Source organism: Dendropsophus ebraccatus, chromosome 4 (assembly GCF_027789765.1).
Source record: "Dendropsophus ebraccatus isolate aDenEbr1 chromosome 4, aDenEbr1.pat, whole genome shotgun sequence".
Classification (NCBI taxonomy): domain Eukaryota; kingdom Metazoa; phylum Chordata; class Amphibia; order Anura; family Hylidae; genus Dendropsophus; species Dendropsophus ebraccatus.
This window is the reverse complement of record NC_091457.1, coordinates 88,328,443-88,349,511: the sequence shown is the minus strand read 5'-3', so window position 1 is coordinate 88,349,511 and position 21,069 is coordinate 88,328,443. Positions and strand designations below refer to the sequence as shown.

The 21,069-nt window shown below is 41.8% G+C and overlaps 1 protein-coding gene across 3 annotated transcripts in view; it reads right to left on the bottom strand.

Annotated features, from left to right (window-relative positions):
• Positions 1 to 912: 912 nt before the first annotated feature.
• URI1 (URI1 prefoldin like chaperone) overlaps positions 913 to 21,069 on the bottom strand; it is a 66,399-nt gene continuing 46,242 nt past the window's right edge. For 2 of the 3 annotated variants that reach the window (XM_069966228.1, XM_069966230.1), the window contains exons 5-11: positions 18,743 to 18,834; positions 18,582 to 18,642; positions 16,024 to 16,192; positions 13,203 to 13,440; positions 8,346 to 8,488; positions 6,741 to 6,972; positions 913 to 5,480 (exon numbers count right to left, since the gene is read on the bottom strand). In XM_069966228.1, the coding sequence (XP_069822329.1) occupies positions 5,295 to 5,480; positions 6,741 to 6,972; positions 8,346 to 8,488; positions 13,203 to 13,440; positions 16,024 to 16,192; positions 18,582 to 18,642; positions 18,743 to 18,834 (1,121 nt within the window). In that variant the 3' untranslated portion in view covers positions 913 to 5,294. The remainder of the gene's footprint in view (positions 5,481 to 6,740; positions 6,973 to 8,345; positions 8,489 to 13,202; positions 13,441 to 16,023; positions 16,193 to 18,581; positions 18,643 to 18,742; positions 18,835 to 21,069) is intronic. The other variant, XM_069966229.1, reaches the window with a different exon arrangement.

Genomic DNA, 21,069 nt, shown 5'->3' with positions numbered 1-21,069 from the left:
CACTATAAGAACAATGTATCCTGATCTTCAGTGGTACCCAGCTAGATACGGATACACTGTATTCAAGCCTGCGCTAAAGGTCAGACAAGGAAGGAGTTAACCAGGGCACGTGTTTATTATAACAGAACACCCAAATTTATCGATCATCAATCATCCATACATCACAGGCCGCCCTGCCTGGCATTTGCTTCTCGCTCAATTTCTCCAAATATTCAAAATGTACCTGCAAATAAAATCCGCTAAGTGCTCGAGTCAAGATTATCGAAGTGTTAAAGGTCGTCATTTCCTCGAAGAAGGAATCAAAGCTTGGCCACAACATCTCCTGACGAAGCCTAATTGGTCTTGTTATTTTATTGAAATAAAAATGCTTTCTGCAGCCGCTCTGGGTACGTGACTTCAGGGGAAGTGACGGGAGGTGACAACTTTTGTCAGTCAAACGTGGGTCAGAGCTGGAGTAAATGGGATATTAACATCCCGCTGCTTGTTTACCAGAACCCGCCACTGGCCAGCCAATGATTTGTTTAGCATTACAAAAGGCAAATATTTAAAGAGGACCTGTCACATTTCCATTTCCATTCATTTCATTTTTGGTAAATAATTGGTATTCATTGTAGCAATAGAATTATATAATATCCCAATACACTTTCTGCATCTTTTTCTGGTTTTTAAGATCTCTGCTTTCTGTTATAAAGATCTCTGCTTTCTGTTATAAAGATCTCTGCTTTCTCTTATAAAGATCTCAGCATTGTGTAGGACGATGAGCCAATTGGTTAGCGAAACCCATGTACAAGGTAGGACAAGACGGCCTTGGAAGTAGGTATATAAAGAAACTAGGCTGTACGCTCCTATACTAAATAGATGCAGCATTTCATATGGAGTAAAGAGTTCCCTGTAAGAAATAGAAACAATAGATTCACAGTAAAAACTTTAATTTTCTTTTTACACATAGACATTGTGTGAAAATAGAGGAGAAACAATTCACAAGAAAATTTTCTTTGGAAAAAAATACTATTAGAAAATACTATTTTCCCCTGACAAGCTTCTTGGTGACTGTCTAAGACACAGCGTAGAGTGAAAAATACAGAAAACTGGTAAGTGGATGGTGGGAGGTTGCTGGAGTTCAGTGTCAGGAAGGAGAAAAAAGATATATGTGTATGGGTATGAAATCTGTGCCACTACAAAACCCAGGAGTCTGCAGCTGGCATTACATATGTAGGAATGGGTGACAACTACATGTCTTAGCATAGAGGCGCAGCTTTTATACCTGCAGAATAACAAATGGAACTCTTTAAAGAGGGTCTTGCACCACAGGATAACGCTTATTGCTTTTAATAACTTCTCCTTAAACTTCTCAAGCAGCAGCTGTATGAAAGCTGCTAGACTCAATCTAAGTTGTACTCAAGGGCAGCAAAGTTATTAAGCTTGAATTGTTGAATCGAAAGAAATAGTCTGAAGTTGCTTCATAGAGAAAACTGAAAATTCCAGCTGTTTAAAGGTCTTGGATACAGCAGCGTTGGACATTGGTGTACCACTATCAGAGGGGTGATACTCTAACAATCCATATCCTTGTGTAACCAGAGACAGATCTCACACCATTCATAATCAGTGATTGTGACAGCTTCACTCCCTGCACAGGCCAGAGAGCATGCCTAGAAAACTCTCCTATAGAAGTCAACAAATCAGCTCTTGACTACAGGTTAATATGGTCCATGTGGCTATTTAAAATGTATCTACATTCTGTCAAAAGCAGTGAAAGCAAGATGGCTGCCCCAAATTATAACATAGAAAACAGACTTTAAAAAATCTTAAGGGAATCTGTCAGCTGTAATTCATGTTCCAAACGGCTAACACTGTTAAATGCTGTTAGGACAATGAGGCACATTGTACCTTTCATATATCTGTCTGTGCTTCCAAAAAAAAACCCAATGGTACAAAGAGTCAAAAGAGGCTTTTTCAAGCTTTTGAATAGCTACAAGGTGGAATATCTCCTCTACCAATTCCCTCTTACTGCATTATTGTCACCTGGAAGCTGAGTCCCAAGCAGGGTCAGGTATGGGAGGATGAAGTAAGGAGGTGTTACAGCTCCCTGGACTTAGGAGCTCTTTTACTCTTCTTACTGTATAATAAAAGCATTTTTCTATGTTATAAAAGCTCAGACAGATCAGTGAAAGGTACTCTGTGTCTCTCTGACCTAACTGCAGCTGACAGATTCACTTAAAATTCAGAAAAAAATTGAAAACAGCCTGTATCATTATCTGTTTAAATAAAAAAAGAGAAATATGTGGAATATATTTCTTTATAAAGGGCTAGAATATACCAATTAGGTGGGCAAAAGCTGGGCAAATTGATCCTACATCCCATTGGTTTCTATTGCCCGAGGGAGGAATTTCATTTCTAACGACGAAGTGCAGTTATACAGAGCTGCCCAGTAGAATATACATGTATCATGAGAGACTGAAATGTGGCTGCTTTAAACATAATAGTTTATGAAGATCTTTAACCGCAATGTATCCACTAGTGTCAGAAAGTTATTAATCTTATTTAAAAATCTAAAGTTTTCCAGTACTTATCAACTGCTGTATGTCCTGCAGGAAGAGGTGTTTTCTTTCCAGTCACATATGGTGCTATATGCTCCAACCTCTATCCATGATCTGAAGCAGGAGCAGGAGCAAATGTCCAGAGCAGGAGCAAATTTAAGTAGAAAACCTCTCCTGATCTAGACAATTCCTGTGTAGCAAAATGTGTTAAACTGGAAAGACTATACCACTTCCTGCAAAACATACAGCAGCTGTTAAGTACCGGGAGGCTTGAGGTTTTATTTAAACAGAAGGGATCTACAAATCTGTATAACTTTCTTATGCAAGTCGATTTAAAAACATTTTTTTTCCCTCCAAAGTACCCCTTTAATCTTCATGAAAAGTCACTTTGGAGTCAAATACAGGCTGCAGCTCAGGATCAGTATGGCATATAATATATGAATTTATAAAAATTAACCAACAATACTGCTGGCATTCACAGCTAAAATCTTTTACATTGCATCAGATGTGGTAATTCTTTCCTACCTTCTAAGATCTCAGCTAAGCTGTTAGGGAGTGCTTTTCCACAGGTTTCCATGCATATCCAACAAGATTCTGACTATAGCTTGGGAGTAAAGGCTGCCACTCTGGGTCAGTACAGTACCGCATATTTGCAAAAAGTATTCTACTAATGACTATGTTCTGTTTCCTAAATATATACACACTCAGGAAATGTGACAGAATCTAGTCACTAAGGGTGGTATTACACGGGCCGAGCAGGGCCCGATAATACCTGTAAACAAGCAGCGATCTGCTAGATCGTTGCTCGTTTACTGGGCCTATTACACGGCCCGATATTCGTTTGACAAGAGCTGCAAGGACATTGTTACCGATGTCCTTGCAGCCCTTGCTAAACTGGCAAGAGCGCGCGCGGGACCCCGGGAGAAGCGGACGGCAGGAGCAGCCCTGGAACGTGGATGGGTAATGTATATCGTTAGTCGCCGGCCACGCACCGCTATTACACGCAGCGGTGCGCGGTTGGCGCCTGACGAAAATAGGGTCTAACCTATATCAACGATCAGCCGATGATCGTTGTCATCGGCTGATCGTTGCATTTATTACACGGAGCGATAATCGGCCGAATCGGGCCAATTCGGCCGATTATCTTTCCGTGTAATAGTACCCTAAGAGTGAATGGGCCCACCACTGTATATGTCTTAATACTTTTTAGAATCCTCAAAAAATGTTGTGAATGGGCCCCATCATTCCCAGTAGAATAAAAGGAAATAATTGTTACCATATGAAGATCCTTACGTAAGGTTGGCACGACTTATGCAAGGAGTGGATGGTTACTTTTACTTCACTATCTTACATCATACCAGCTACCTTACAGATGCAACGCATCACTATTGGGGGGGGGTCATATTCCTTGGGAAGTTTCACTGAAAGCGTTAACGGTCTGTGAAAACCTGACCATTTCCTGCAATTACATTTGAGCATAAAGCCCCATTTAGATTTGAGCATTTGATAAATACTATACTATTGTCCCAAAAGCTGCTTTTGGGACAATAGCTGTCTTTATCCCCCTTATCTGCCTTGTGCCTGTAAGTATAACTAAAAATTTAGATTAAAAAAAATTTTATAGTGCAGGACTGTGCACATTATAGCTATACAGACTGGTCATTGTTGGTGCTTCTGGCTGCTTATAAATATACATAAGGAGGCAGGGATCTGTCTCTATAGCCTGCACAAAAGCCAATGGCATAGAATGACATACAACAGCGCTGGTTGTTGCACTGGATTCAGGTGTTATGGAGTAGGAATCTCTGTCGCTTAAAGGGAAACTATCAGCAGGTTAGAAGTATCAAATCTGCTGATATTTCTCTATAGTGCAATGGGCGCTGAGGACGAAGGTAGGTTTCTGTGATATCAGAAGTTTATTCTCTATGTTAATAAATTGTTTTGGTGCCCTGGGGGCTATAGGGAAATATCAGCAGGTTAGATTCGTCTAACATGCTGACATATATGCATTAAAGGGAAACTATGAGCATTCAGACAACAGTTACAATATGGACTAACAGTAAATTAGAACAATTTATATTATAGTCCTGCAATATAATCATTTTTCATCTACAGGTACAGAAGAAAGAAGGGAAAAAAGAACAGTGTTGTAACTATAAGTTCAGACTGGGTAGAACCCACCCCCTCCAACACTGGCATTGGGCTCTAAACATGGTGGCACACTCCTCCGCTGCATTTGTAATGACTTATCACAGTCAGTGAACAATAAAGCGTCTGCGCTGTACTTTGGTGTTGCCATTTGGCACAATGCATCTCTTTCTTCCATTACGTAAATCACTGTTTTAGTGCAGGTGTGTTATTCTCCTGAGCTGAACAATCCTAAAGGATTCAGGTCCAGGACGTACAAATGATTGGCAAATCTCTCTCTCTTTATCGTCCGTTTTATAAAACTGGCAACTGTAACCCCTATCATTGTGTGAAAAATAGGATGCAGAGGTAGGGCGAGGGGAATGGGGTCTCCTCTGTGTCACTTCACATGTATAAGGTTAATACAGTACCACTCAAATTAAACTGTGAAAATTGCATATTTATTACAAAAGAAAACTTATCAAAGTGATTGTGAATTAACCTCAATGACTACAGGTAATGGTGAAAACACATCCTCTGGCACAGCGCAAACAAGTAAACATGACCCAGACCTGACCGCTGGATAGACTCTGCCAGGGTGGGTGTGTCGTGAGGGAGATGGGTCAGGGACTACTTGTTCTGCTGTATTCTGGCTGCTTTGAATTTTGAGACTCTTTTTGGTGCTTCCTCAATAAACTCTGTTGCAACTTCTTCAGATTTTCTTTCCTCGATGGTAGGCAGACTTGGGTGCGCAATTCCAGTCACTGGCACAGATATAGAGAATGACTCCTTTTCTATTACCATTCCAGAAAATGGCTAGAAAAAAAGATTTATTAAAGTTGAAGTCAAACAGGAAACCTTAAAAGTGTAACCATCATTTACAAGTGACATGTCAGAAGTGGCACGGGTGCTGAGACCCCCGCTGATCGCTAGAACGAAGGGGTAGACATGCTCAGCAGCGCAAGCCCTGTCCCTTAATCTCCGTTCTGAACAGCTAGTACCAGTGGTTCATGTTATATTTAAAGCCTAAGGGACTTTCAGTATACAGAATTGCCAGACAATCCATAGGCTTCCACTATAATTCTGTGGACTGCTCATATTTGCAGCGCTGCTGAGCAATTCTGCCCCTTTATTCTAGTGATTGGCGGGGTCTCAGCAGCTGGACCACCACCAATACAAACTTCTGACATGTTGTTTAAGTTTGTTTAAATGATAGTTAAACTTTAAAGGGGTTATCCAGTGTGGGGGCACTTTCTGGGGGGGACCGGGGAGGAGGTGGCTGAAATAAAAGACGTCCACTCACCTCCCCGGTTCCAGCGGCGGGTCACTCATCGCGGCGCTCTGGTCCCTGGTTCCCGGCCGCTTCCTGGTGTCTGACGCCGCCCGAGACGCTACGTCTCAGGGCCGCTCAGCCACTCAGTGAAGGAGGCGGGATCCGTTTGAAGTCCGCTCGGATCCCGCCTCCTTCACTGAGTGGCTGAGCGGCCCTGAGACGTAGCGTCTCGAGCGGCGTCAGACACCAGGAAGCGGCCGGGGACCGGAGCGCCGCGATGAGTGACTCACCGCTGGAACCGGGGAGGTGAGTGGACGTCTTTTATTTCAGCCACCTCCTCCCCGGTCCCCCCCAGAAAGTGCCCCCATGCTGAAGCACCCCTTTAACCCTTTGGAAACACCTGTTGTACACCAAATGTCTCTCCACACCCCCTGTCCATAAGACAGAAATAAGGGGGTGCCCAACACCCTTAAACCTGAGGAGAGAGATGTGCACAGATAATCTTTGTCTTTTTGGGAGGCAGGCAACTGAGGAGAAAACCTCCTCTATGATGAAAGTATCAAAGGTTATAATGTACTCATCTAGCAGCTTCACATAAACCAGTGATCTCCAATATTCACCTTTTTATCAGTTGTAAAACTGATTTCAGTATTATGTTCGCATTACAAGAGCTTGAAAATCACCAATTGGAGATCACCAATCTACAGAATCTAAGGGAGCACAAAGACCACTGGTTACACCTTTTGGCCTTCCTTCTCTCCATCTCCATACAGACTGCGGCACTGCGCTGCCAAGCGTCTCACCTCTAATGGTCCAGACACAGGTGAAATCCTTTTATGTCCGCGTTCTTCCTCCTCACTGTGGTCACTGAAGGTGTTTTCCTCAAGGCTGAAGTTTCTTATAAAACTTCTTCTCTCCTCAAATTCATGTGAGCTGTGATCACTGGTGTCACTGCACACACTGTTCTCACGGCTTCGAGACTTCATGATGGACTTCCTGGGCACATATTCTCCATTTACCACATCTACAAACACTCTGCAAAGCAAGGCACAAAGGATTTAGTTTTAATCAATTCATACACAGTCACATGACATTCTGGCTACCTGAAGCCACTACTAGGGGAGCCCACTGCATACGGATTTATACAGCACCTTCTGAACTCTATATATTGTTTCCAGTGGAAGCCCTCCTTATACAATCCGTACACTCTAATAGGGTGTGGTTACAGGTCTTGTTGTACAGTGGTACCTCGGTTTAAGAGTAACTTGGATTGAGAGCATTTTGCAAGAAGAGCTTATAGTTTTTCAAAATTGTAACTTGGTTTAAATGCATTGCTTTGGTTTAAGAGCTCCCTGTACTGGGAAGGAGGGGGAGGGGCATGGTCTGCATAGTGGGGTCTACAGCACTGTACTCTGACCCAGGAAGTCCCCTCACCTTTCAAATCATAGCAGATCCACTTCAGGCTGGGGCTTGCATCAGGGGACAGGACTGAGAAGGTAATCTATTTATAGCTGTAACCCCTCTTTCCCTGGACAGAGAGCGCATTATCTATGTGCCCACATATGCCCTGCTCATTCCTTCATGCTCCCTGCAGTCTGTCAGCCCTTGTGTTTCCTATCCTCTCCATTCCTGCTATAATGTGCCTGCACTTACACTCAGCTATACACACTGCTGCTATAATGTGCCTGCACTTACACTCAGCTATACACACTGCTGTATAGAAAAGTTTCTGTCACTGTCCTCCTGCACAGCTCTGATTCTCACTTCCTGATTGGTCCATGCTGAACACACACACCTTCCCCATTGCTGTCAAGTGACCACACAGACCTCTGACAGCACCCCTGCTTCTTTATTCTAGCCTGTTGTACTACGCTACTGTATTATGGGGATCTACAATTGCATCCTGTATATACAAACTGCTGCTGTTTTTTCAGGTTTATGCACTTACTATACATTATACTCCACATGCTGATTGCTATACTGTACAGTACAACTTATAATATGACATATTCAGCTGTTTCTAAAAGTTTGTTTCATTTATTTTACATGTTATTCAGAATTTTAAAAAATCATTATTTTGGGGTGTGGAACCAACTGTCTGCATGTCAATGATTTCTTATGGGAAAATTTGCTTCAATATTAGGAGGGATTTGGAATACAAGCAAGGTCCCGGAATGAATTATGCTCGTAATCCAAGGCACCACTGTATTATGTTGAGGTGAGATGAAATTCTAAAGAAAACAGCAAAGGCTTGTGCTACATGGGCAATGTTGCCACTAGGGCGAGGATTGCACAATAAACCAGCAGTACTGGCAGCCTGTGGCAATGACGTCATCTTGCACAATAAGTCAAATGAGAACGGTATACACAGTACATGTGATCATACAGCCCCTGCAAATAATCTGTACCTGTATATATCTGCCGGGGTCTTTATCACTGGCAGTTCGGGCACAGAGTGGCCATTTCCGTTGCTGTTTTTCCTTTTTCTTTTTGCTTCTTCTTTCCTTTCACTATATTTCAAAGTTGTATTTTTTCCAGTGTTTATTCTTACCTAATAAGAAAAAAATGCAATATATTTCTATCAGTCTTTAAAGTTCTATTTTTAACTGTAGTTTTATTTAGAAGGTTATTTTTCCAGTACATTTTAACAAAAGCATATTACATATCGAGTAATGTCACATAATAGAGGGTATACAATGTTTATAGGAAGTAAAATAAATCCAAGATATCTAAATACCCAATAACTTAAAAAAAACCTTCTTATAGAAATTACCAAAAAAGTAAAGTGGGGAAGACAAGAGATGAAACAAATAGCAAACACATAGCAAAGACTACTGTAGGGTATAATGACCCCCAGAGCTATTAGGGGGGTCCATGGACCTCCCTCTGGATGCAGTATGTGATAATAATCAATTCAAAAATATGTTCAGCAGCACTAGAAAAAAATGCAGTGTGCGGGTGCACGTCTCACCAAACCGGACCCAGGTTCGTATCGGATTTCCAAAGAGAAGATGGCGACCGCTCTTCCAAAAAGAATTCACACTTTATTCACACCAGATGCAACGTTTCGACTCAATGTGTAGCCTTTCTCAAGCAGTGATACAAAATGCTCCACGAGCTCAGTATATATACACATGTGTGCATGATTGTAATTCATCAAACAATTAATTCATAAAAATATAAACAAAGTGAAATAAGAAGTCATCTATAATAGTGTAGTGTTCCAAACTCATAAAGATATAGAGGCAAAGTGAAGAGAAGCCCTAATCTGATGATTTACAGCAATGATCATGTTAGGGGTAATGTAAAACAGCAGTAGGTGACATAATTAGGTGTTATACAAACAGCTGTGTAACAAGTGATAAACAAAAAACAAGTAATACATACATCACACCAAAGCAAGGAATCCACATGGAGGTGGCGTGTCCGGGAACGCCGGCGTTGTCCGCTGATGACGTCACCCGCGGCGCATGGTGTCCGGATCACCTGGTTCTGAATCACATGACCTGGGTATGTCACATGATCGGTGTGATCACAGGCGCATGCGTCGGGCGGTCCCCAAGCTGACAGCGGTGCGGGCATGCCCATAACAGCCCCAGAGTCTGACGCCGCCATATTTGTAAAGGGAAAGTTGCCCTTACAGCAATTGTCAATGTATGTATGGGTAAGTATATCACGCAGGATGATGAGAGTTAGGCTAGGTTCACACTGCGTTTTCAGCATCCGTTTAACGCATCCGTTTTTTGCAAAAAACGCATGAAAAACGGATTGCAAAAAACGGATTCATTTGTGTGCATCCGTTTTTCCATTGACTTCCATTATAAAAAAAAACGGATCCGTTTTTTTTGGCGGACCAAAACGGACCAAAAAACGTTGCTGACCCTATTTTTCTGGACGTTAAAAAAAACGGATCCGTTAAACGGATGCTGAAAACGCAGTGTGAACCTAGCCTTACAGCATTGATATGAAGAATAAATGTAAAGTAGGGGCTATCCAACACGCATTATACAGAAACAAAGGGAAAAGATTACCCCTCTCAACAGGCTTGATCTACTCAGACCAAAGAATACACAACACAGACAACCTAGACTTGCTTTTGTCTCCACTTTTGGGTCACAAAGTCAGAACATTGCTAGAATTATCCGCAGAGAATGGGGGTTATTGTCTAGGGCATATCCACAGGTTCCCGAATTCTGCATTCCACCTATCATGGCCTACCGTCGGCCTCAGAATTTGAGGGACAGATTAGTGAGGGCAGACATAGGTCCAGACATCACTACTACATCGAGACAGACCTACATAACTAAATCTAGGACTGGCTGTTTTCCATGCCTGAACTGCAGCCATTGTAACCAGATGCTCAAGGGAGAATTTTTCATACACCCCAAAACAGGACACAGGTATCCCATCAAACACTTTGTTACGTGCAGATCAGATTTCATTGTGTATGTTCTACAATGCCCCTGCAACATGTTGTATGTGGGGGAGACTACCGGTGAATGTAGAAGACGACTGAATCAGCACAAATCTACTATACGCACAAAGAAATGTGAACTACCAGTGCCCAAACACTTCCTTGAACACAATCACAAAATCACTGACCTCAGGTTTGCAATTCTGGACCATATTCCCAGGCCCAGGAGAGGCGGTGATAGAGTCTCCCGCCTAAAAAAATGTGAACTCCAATGGATTTACAAACTGGGCACCCTTGCACCAGGCGGGATGAATATAGACTTCAAAATAGGACCGGCCACAGGTTTCTAACTTTTTCTTCTTTTCTTGAACCCCCCCCTTTTTTTCCTTCCCCCCCCCTTTTTCTTTTCCCCACCTCTCCTGCCCCCCTCCTTTTTTTTCTCCCCCCCCCCCCCTCTTCTTTTTCATGCTTTCCATTCCCTTCTCCCTTTGGCTCCTCTGGATATCCTCTACTGCCTTCGATGCCTGACGGATACATTTTTTGATACATTATCCTCTAAATACTTTTCAGCTCTTTATTTACTATCATTCATTTTTGGTATTCCTGATTGGCGTATCACAAGGGTATTTTGTCCCTATTATATATGTATATATATATATCTATATTCATTTGCCTTTCTCTCATTTTTTGCAGAATGAAAATCTGTTTTCTTGATGAATTGGGAGTGTTATCAAGCTACTGCATACATTTGCCTGAATCCGAACATGGACCTTTTTTCGTTTTTTTCTGTTTTTTCTGACGCCTTTATTACTTCATCTGGTGCCATTATTTATTTTCTTATACACCAGTTTTTTGTCAGTGTGTATGGGTGTTTATATTAAATCTCTTCCTGTTCATATTTGAGTTGCTCTCTCTGTATATGTTCACCTACATGGGTTGCTTATATAGCTATTTTTTATGCTCCTTTCATCCCGGGAGGATGGACCCGAGGTACGGAATACAGGTTGAGGCTGGCGTCTTTGCTAAGATGTCTGTGTGGTGCCAATATGAGGAAACAGATGTGGCCATATTACTTGCCCAGCTTCTCTGCAGTTTCTGTGGATGACGGGGTGGGTACTCAGGACACTGGTGACCTCGGTGCTTTGGTTATCGGGTGACACCTAAATGCCCTGTGTTGGCCTGCTGTTATACTCTCCAAGCCCCTATGACAAATTCTGGACGCAATCCAAGCCCCTCTCCCTTTGGTACTGGTCCCCCTCCCTTATGTATATTTACAATTATTTATATTTATTTGCGCCTGTGATCACACTGATCATGTGACATACCCAGGTCATGTGATTCGGAACCAGGTGATCCGGACACCATGCGCCGCGGGTGACGTCATCAGCGGACGACGCCGGCGTTCCCGGACACGCCACTTCCATGTGGATTCCTTGCTTTGGTGTGATGTATGTATTACTTGTTTTTTGTTTATCACTTGTTACACAGCTGTTTGTATAACACCTAATTATGTCACCTACTGCTGTTTTACATTACCCCTAACATGATCATTGCTGTAAATCATCAGATTAGGGCTCCTCTTCACTTTGCCTCTATATCTTTATGAGTTTGGAACACTACACTATTATAGATGACTTCTTATTTTACTTTGTTTATATTTTTATGAATTAATTGTTTGATGAATTACAATCATGCACACATGTATATATACTGAGCTCGTGGAGCATTTTGTATCACTGCTTGAGAAAGGCTACACATTGAGCCGAAACGTTGCATCTGGTGTGAATAAAGTGTGAATTCTTTTTGGAAGTGCGGTCTCCATCTTCTCTTTGGAGTATGTGATAATAGTTACACAAATAAGAATTCAGCAAGATCCCATTGGTGTCAGTGGATGGAATCCTTTTTTTTTTTCTTCTCCAAAGCTGAAAACTCGTCCTGACAAAGTGACACTGTTGCATTCTTAGTCCTCTACATAGATGTAAAAGGTAAATTTAGCAATTTTCATGCCTTACTTTACATCATACGTCATGGTGCTTGTTCAAGTAAAAAGTGATCTTTTATCATCTGCAGATTGTGATAAGTGGGCGTGGCTTCATGGTAACCGCAGCACTTAGGCCCCCCCCACAGCACCATCATAGGCCCCACCCCTCCGTTACGTCATTGGCACATAGACCCCGCCTCCTCAGCGACCATTGGAACAGGCTGGCCTAAAGGTCTAGGCCCCACCTCCTCTAGATCGGCCCATACCAATGGGCGGTGAGGGAACGGGGCATATTTACCAATGACATCACGGAGGGGTGGGGCCTACGATGTGGCATGGGTGGGGCTAAGTGGTGCATTTGCTGTGCAGCCCCGCTCACTTAGCACAACCTGCAGATAATAAAAGATGACTTTTTATTTGAACAAGCACCATGATGTATGATGTAAAATAAGGTATGAAAAGTGGTAAATTGACCCTTTACACCAGTGTAGAGGAGTCAGAATGCAAAAAAGGGGGTGACAGTTTTGCTTTCTCAGTGACAAGTTTTCATGCCATGTCTACATGTCATGAGAGAAAACGTGCCTCTGGACGTAAAAAGCAATGTTCTCATTTACTGGTATGTTTATAGTCAAAGGGTTAAAACCTCAAGAATCCTAGTGGTGCTCAGACAGGTGCATGGTTCACTAAAGAAAGTCCTGAACAATTCCAGCACCTGGTCAGATTCAGTTACTGACAATAAGCAGAGATCTTAAAAATGAGGAGATGGTGGAAAAAAAATACTAAAAATTACAGAACTGTTCATGACACAAATTCTCTTTACGCACAAATGTGTTGGTTTCGCTAGCCAGAGCGTAAGTTGTAAGCACTCACCCTTTTTGGTTCAACGGTATGAGAAAATCGAATTGTTGCCACAGAACTTTTTCCACCTATCAAATCATCTTCCTCATCACTGTGATGTGATAATATTGAGCCATTGACTTGGGCCTTGTTCTGGGTCAACTCGGACTTTGTGCGATAGCCCTGAGCTTGATAGTCATGATCCACATTCAGATCGGTCTTCAAATTTTCTTTGTCCTCTTCATTACTAAATGGAATAGATTCACTTATTCTACAACGATACAATAAATAAAAATTCCATGTAATCTATGTAGAGGTTTTTTTAAAAAAATTTTAACATGTCCTTTAAAGTGTAACTATCATCTTAGCTGGTGGCAGGATACACTGTTAAAATCCTGCCGCCACCACGCTCCCGATGCAGGTGTGCACCGGAGGTGGATTTCTTCCGGAAGTGTCATTGTATACAATGAAATCAAGTGAGCCACCAAAACAATTCTGTTTTTGACAATGTATCCTGCAGTCGCCACACTTTAAATAGGGTTTAAGTGTGACTGTAATTTCAAACAACTTTACAGACTTCAATAGTACATGTGATTTAAAAAAATTTCCTAGTAGGTTCAATTAGGCAACAGAGTTTTCTCTGTACTTATAGGGCCGTTTTCCCACTTCCCCCCTCACTTCTTATGTGTTCAAGGCAAAGTCATCTATATTACAGAGAAGCAAAGTGAAGACAGGTTTGCTGCGTCCATTTTAACCTATGGAGGGGGGAGAGGCTGAGGGGGATGAGTAAGCAGGAAGAGGAGGAAACCAGCCCATGCAGTCTGGAGACTCTCTGGCCACAGAAAATGGATCCAGAGATCAGACTGCCCAGTGCTGGTCTTGGAACTCTGTGAGGTAAGATTGCAGGGCGTTGTGCTGTGCTGGCTCCTATAAAGCAAACTGCACAAGCTGGTTCTCTCCTCTCTTTGGTCAATCATCCCCCTTGGACCCTCCCCCCTCCGTAGGTTATAATGGACACAGCAAACCTGTCTTTACTTTGCTTTTCTGCAACAGTTAAGTAGTGAGGGGGAAAACAGCCTTGTTAGTACAGAAGGAACCTCTTTTGCCTAACAAAACCTATTACAACGTTATTTATAATCGCTTGTACTATTGATTTCTGATTAAAATGACAGTTACACTTTAATGTAAATGCAGCTCTATTGTATAAAGATATTATATGCTTCAATCCTTACCAAAGCCTCTTGAAATGGTCCAGCTAATGCATCAAAAAGTTTCCAGCCTAAAGAACTGTCAACTATATACATCAGCATCACAAATCTCTCTCCTGACTGACTGGATACAACTCTAACAACCCCTCAGCTGTGACAAGTAGGTATGGGTAAGAATATTCACTTGTGAGTGGAAATAAGAATGACCCAACTTACTGAGCAGAAGCAGAGATCCTCCGAATGATAAGTTAATGAAACACACACCGTGTACTAAAAAGCTGCAGAACTTTCAGGCTGCTGTCACATGCTGCAGTTTTTGAGCCAAAACCCAGAGTGGATCTAAAAAGAATGGTAAATACAAAAGAAGGACTTATACCTCTGCTTCCTGACAGATTCACTTCCGGTATCAGTTCAAAAATGGCAGTGGCAGCTCCGTAAGGAACTGCTGTGTGTGACGGCAGCCTTACAATGATTAATGCGCCTCTGTCTCTTCTGCTGGGTATATCTACAGAAAAGTATGGATTAAAACTGTGTGACATGTCAAAGGTTTAAGTGTCAGTAAGGCTCAATTGCTTGTGTACCTGCATTTGTAAAATCCCTTTTCTGCCCTACACTTTAAAGGGAAACTAACAGCACTTCCCCAGTTGTTGTTTCCATAGAGCCAGGGACAATAAGAATGATCAACAATTGTTGAAAGGAAAAATGTGGCACTCACCAGTAGATTAGCAAAAAAATTCAAAAAGTTTATTACATATTCACAGTGGTCATCAGGCGTGGATGAGTTAACAGACGACAACAGTCTTGCAGAAGACCAACCTGCTTTCTCACAGCCCTGAACGTTTAGAATTTTTTGCTACTCTGCTCGTGAGTGCCATGTTATTCCTTTTCTACCATTGTTGATGTGCGGAGTCTTTACGTTGAGCACTGCCTGTAGCATGGACATTTGGGCTACTGATTCTATTAGACACTAGCAGCTGTAGTAGTGCCAAGGAACTCTTCTTGCATACAATAAGAATAATAACTTACTTACCTTCATTCTCAGTGTCATAAGCTAAACTAAAGATATAAAAAAAAAAACACACACATTCCTCAAAGAAGTGATCCACCCACCTCTCCTCAATAATATTCATTCTGCTCTCTGCAATGATAAGCGCCATAGTAATGTCAATACAGAACGCTGCCTCAATATTTCATGGTAGTCCTGTCTACGCTGCACTAAACTACCTAAACATATTAAACTAAAGATTTCATGAAAATGAAGCTTAGGAGGAAGCTAAGAAATTAATTCATTCTTTGCATCCCGTGCATTATGGAAACATAACAGCAGTTTCCTAGCTTGCTTTTAGTTTCCCTATTGTCTGACAGCCTCTCCTGCTCTAGACAGTTACCGTATTGGACTGAGATGTCAGCAGAGGGCACTGTGTCAGACTGGAAAGAATACACCACTTCCTGCAGGACATGCGGGGTTGGGAGGGCCAGACAGCTAATTGACACACATTACAAAGTTATATAACTTTGTAATGTGTGTTAATTAAGCAGGAAAAGTAAATCGCAGCATTATACCTTTAACTTTTGAGTAAGAGTACACACAGTATGTCGGCCACAGATTTGCCCTACCACCACCAGAACATGCCTAGGACACCTACTCTTCCAGCTCCCCTCGCATCTCCTCTTGCATCTCCAGTTGCTCCAGCCTTGCCCACAGCTCTGCATTGTCTATGAAGCCATCTGTACTCTCTGCTTCCCGGAAATCCACCTTGGAGCTGTCTGCGGCCTTTGGTTTTGAGTGAGGTTTGTGAGCTGTACGGTGTTTGCCTGTGTAGAAATTTACCACCATTAGTAGTGTATCTAAATTAAAAGGTTATTCCCTTCAGAATAATAAGTATAGTGATGTATTTACAAAGTAACAGCCTGTTTTATACTCCAGAGCAGCACTCACTTTTCTGTATAAACATAGATACACAGTGGCTCCATTCACAGAAAAGCGAGTACCTCAGGTGTATTTTTACACACATATACATACACACCGTATAGTTTTACATCGCTTATCCTGTGCTGATCCTGAGTTGCATACTGTATTATACTCCAGAGTTGCACTCTGCAGTATTTTGAATCTGATGTGCTACATTAAAGTCTATGGAAAAATGTCAGTCTGTGTACACACTGTAAAAAAAATATGTATATCTATATACAGTTTTACAATGTGGACATGAATGGGTGTTTTTCCCATAGACTTTAATGAAGAACTTTATTAGATTCAAAATACGGCTGTGTATTATACATATTTTTCTGGTATATTTTTGAAAACAAAAAACAGCTATAAAATAGGTTACAAATTAAGAGAAAAAACATTTTCATTTTTTTATTGTGTGAACCCAGCCTGAATGTGAACTGTAAAGGGCAAAATTTTAACTAGGTGTAGGATGTGACTACAGCATGAACGAACAATCACTACTATACATAGAAGTTACAAAAGTTTAGATTTATCCTTATGGTGGCCAATCAGTGTTTCTCCAAAAGCAGGTAGACTGCTGTATAATACCAATGTACTGTATAGAGGACGTAGGCATTAAATGGAGCACAAGGGGGAAAAACCTTGAGGAAATGGAGAGACAGCTAACACTGTATGTTGAGTAAAGATTCAGAGGTTGTGAAGAGAACACAAACCTGTCTTCCGCCCTCCTCCTCCTCCTCCAACATGATTATGCAACTCGTTTATTTCTATTGCCATCTGAAATCTTTTCTCTCATTACAAGTATCCTGCTCTGGTAATAGAAGATGCAACACAGAATCTTCTTTCGGCTCCGCTATGAATTTTAATCCCTCTTAAAACAATCGGCCTTGATGGCAGAGAGCAAAAGATCAATGCGGTAAACAGCAGCGGCTGACATCAGAGCAGGAGATGGGGAGAGGAGTAACCAGTCTGATGATGTACATGGGTGATGTGTGTATTGTGCAGGTAATAAAGAAGCCCACACAGGTATGAAAGCACAGTCACAGAGAAACTATAGAAGAGCTTAAAAAGATGGGATCATTGGATGGCATTATAATATATGATAGCAATGTAGTCATATGTTATAGAGGATCTGACTACACTGGGCTTGTTTGTAATCTGTATCAGTCACATAGGCCTACATGTGAGTTGTATTCACTTAAATCCAAATTAGATGCATTAGGGAAACAGTATTTAGTGTATTTATAAGAATACTTGTCCCAGATGACCAACTTTCTAAAAGAAAACCTAATGTTTCCTGCCAACAGCATCCAAACAGTGCACCAGAGTAGGTATGGAATGGCAGCTCCGAACTGACTGGCTGTTATAGGGTAACCCTTCCGATTAATGCACCAAATGTATCACTGTGACTCAATGTATTTATTTGGATGTATTAGACTTCATTCACACCACATTTGCCCTTCCTCCTAGCTCTGGATGAGGCTGTTAAAACAAGAAGCCAACACAGAGCTTGCTGTGCCCATTGACTTTAGACCATGTTTCTCATTAGTCCGGCACAGAGTGTGAAATGTATTGCAATGCAAATCTATGGGACTTCCAAGCTGTCCCGTATACCACTTGCTTTAGCCACAAGCTGTGGGGTTGCTGGAGAGTTTAGACGTGTATCCACCTGCCGAGGCAAAATGCCAGCCTGATGACCTTTAAAGCCAACAGCACACTGGTATGTATAATCGGCTTCACATTTTGGCAGCTTACCAATATGACACCAAGAGAAATGTAGTGTGAATGCACCCTAAGACACATTTATCTTTCTTATGACACCTATTAGTTTACTTACTATTAGCATATGTTGGTGCATTTTAGGTCACAGCCCTTTTTCTCGAATTCATGTCTCATTTTTCTCGAAGCCACAAGAGTCTGGATTCTCAAGTGCTCACCTTCGTACGCCTCCTTAATGCGAATGAACCTTGGCTGGTATATCAGCTGATCGCTGGCCCTATTTCACAAGGCAATATGGGCCTGTTCAGCCAATAATTGCATACCTGGGCCTAAGCAGCTGTAATAAGTCACATTGTCACATGTAAGGCACATTCTTCAATTGACTAATCTAAGTTCACAGTGTGGAAGAATTTTACAGTTTGACAAGTCTGCCCCAATGTACCCAATGCAATAATATCCCATTGTAGGAAGTAATACTGCAGCAATTGATACATGTATACATAACACAGTAGAGCATTACAGACAGGATACCTTTGGTGCACACTGTGTCCGCATTTACTTCTTCCTTAATATCAAAGAACTCACTGGAATCCTGTAGAGAAAACAAGAGATTTGAGATTAGTAATATCAGTAGATAATAAATGGATCAGACCCCCCCCCCCCTCCAGGACCCGGGCTGTGTAGCCTCTTACATTACTCATCCTCTGTAGGTCTTTACTAAACTCCACCCTGGACTCAAAGTTCTTCATGACCTGCTGAAATTCTTCCAAGGCTTTCCTGACATCTAGAAAACAAGAGTCAATTGTGTCACATGATATAATTCATAGAGATCCCTGCAATGTCCTCCAGCTGATGTGAGCTCATGATAAAGGTGATGACAGCTGTAAAGTGCTTTTATTTGGAGTATTGATGGCGCTTTCTTTTGGGTTTTCCAACTTGTGGCTCCCCAGTTGTTGTTGAACTACAAGTCCCAACATCACAGCCTCAGGTTGGCATTCATAGTTTGCTATGCTTGAGAGCCTTAAGCTGGACAACAACTTTCCTGAGTGGGCCCATCATTTTCAAGACCTCTGCTTGCTGTATTTGGTAGGCCAGGATAAACAATGTTCCCATTCACTGACAGCAATCAGGTAAGGGACACAAAATACATCATGTAATCAGTAACTTGATTAGAAAATGATTAGGCTTCAAGTGCCTATACATACTTATGCTATGGTTTTGTTCACATCCGCAACAGAAGCTCAAATTACATTTTATCCTCTCTGATGGAAAATAAAAAAAATTGTGCTTGATTCACTATGAAATGAAAGAACTGGAGAGCCATTATAAGTCAATGGTGTCCATCATGCAGTGGATCCGCCACAGTGGCATGGTTTCCATAGATATTATATATGCTACTTCACCCCTGTACAGAAGTTTCATAGAGACGCATCATTGCCATGTTGCGGCTTCACTGAGCCATTGCTGGTCTCTCTCTTAGGGTGATAACTAGCATGGCTCCCATAGGAGCGGTATCCCAGCTTTCTTTGACTCCTGAGAAGACCTTCTGCAGCCATATACAGAATAAGGGATGAGTAACTCTATATGAAACGTTATGAATAGACACATTACATACATTTGGTTTTTGCGGCTGCAGATCTATACACAGCGGTTCAGGAGGAGAACCCAATAAAATGTACATATAAACCTGATTAGCAGGCGACGTTATTGGAAGGAGTCGGGAGTCTGCCTCGACTGCTCCCCAGACGGAGGATAATGTCTCACTTTACAAATACATTTCAATTGAGTATGTGCAGATTTTGTGTAAACTCTACAATTTTCTCAAAAACACGGCACATGCTAATCTATTTAGCCGGGCGCACGCAGCATTTGTTCCTACAAAGTAATCAGCGGTGCAGGCGCATTTCAGGGCCTTCAATTGGATTTTTCTGCTACACAATAGAACTTTTTTGTTGTTGAGTTTTCCCTTGTGTGGTGGCTCAAAATGGAAATATTCTGTAACTTGCATCTGGTAACTTTCTATTCATTAATGTATACTTTATGCTTCTGAGAGTTGGGGGGTCATTTCACAACTTGTTAAGCGGCAAACACTGCACAAGGTAATGACCTGGATTACAGAGAAGCTAAAGAAGACGACAGCAGATGTGGTTAGATAACAAAGAAACAGGAAAAATCAAGCAACAAAATATAGATTGCTAAAATACTTCATTTCTTTGTAAAATTTACTTACACTACTATTAAAAGCATTATGCAGCATTAGATAACACAGCTGCCTACTTCCAAAAACAGCACCACCCCTGTCCTCTGGTTGTGCGTGGTATTAAAATTCAGCTTCATTTGCTTCAATGGAGCTGAGCTGCAATACGGCATACACACTAAGGACAAGAGTGGTGCGGTTCCTGGAAGGAGACAGCTAGTTTTTTTCCTGAAAGATAAACCTATTTAATATAGGTACGTAAAGAAAAAAGAAAAGCGGTCACTCACCACGATGTAGCCGTTTAATGCTTTATTGTCCAATAAGGGGGAAGGTGGAAGAGCGGGTGCAATCAGACAAACGTTTTCACACGATCAAGCACTTCGTCAGGTCTGGTCTGACCAGACCTGACAAAGCATGTGACCGCGTGAAAACGTTTGTCTGTTTGCACCCACTCTTCCACCATCCCCCTTATTGGACAATAAAGCTTGCACCACACAAGCCAGTATTTAGCTTGCCGCCTGTGGATCCTCTTACCTAGCAGTGTAATCAATAGTGCCGGCCACTTGACTCTCCCTCTACTTATAAACCTATTTAATGCTGCTGGTTGACCGTGGTAACTTCAGGCCTCAGAGTCTGAGCACAAAGAGTCCCTATGGCTCTGCATATGCCCCATGTGCCTTCAAAGGCAATACACTTCAGCAATATTCCTACGGAAGAGGTGCTCGGACAATGGAACACACCACCATCTTTTTTTTTCCCTGATAATCTGAATCTGAGACCAAAACCTTGTTGTAAATCAGAGGTGCATGGAAGGATAGTAAG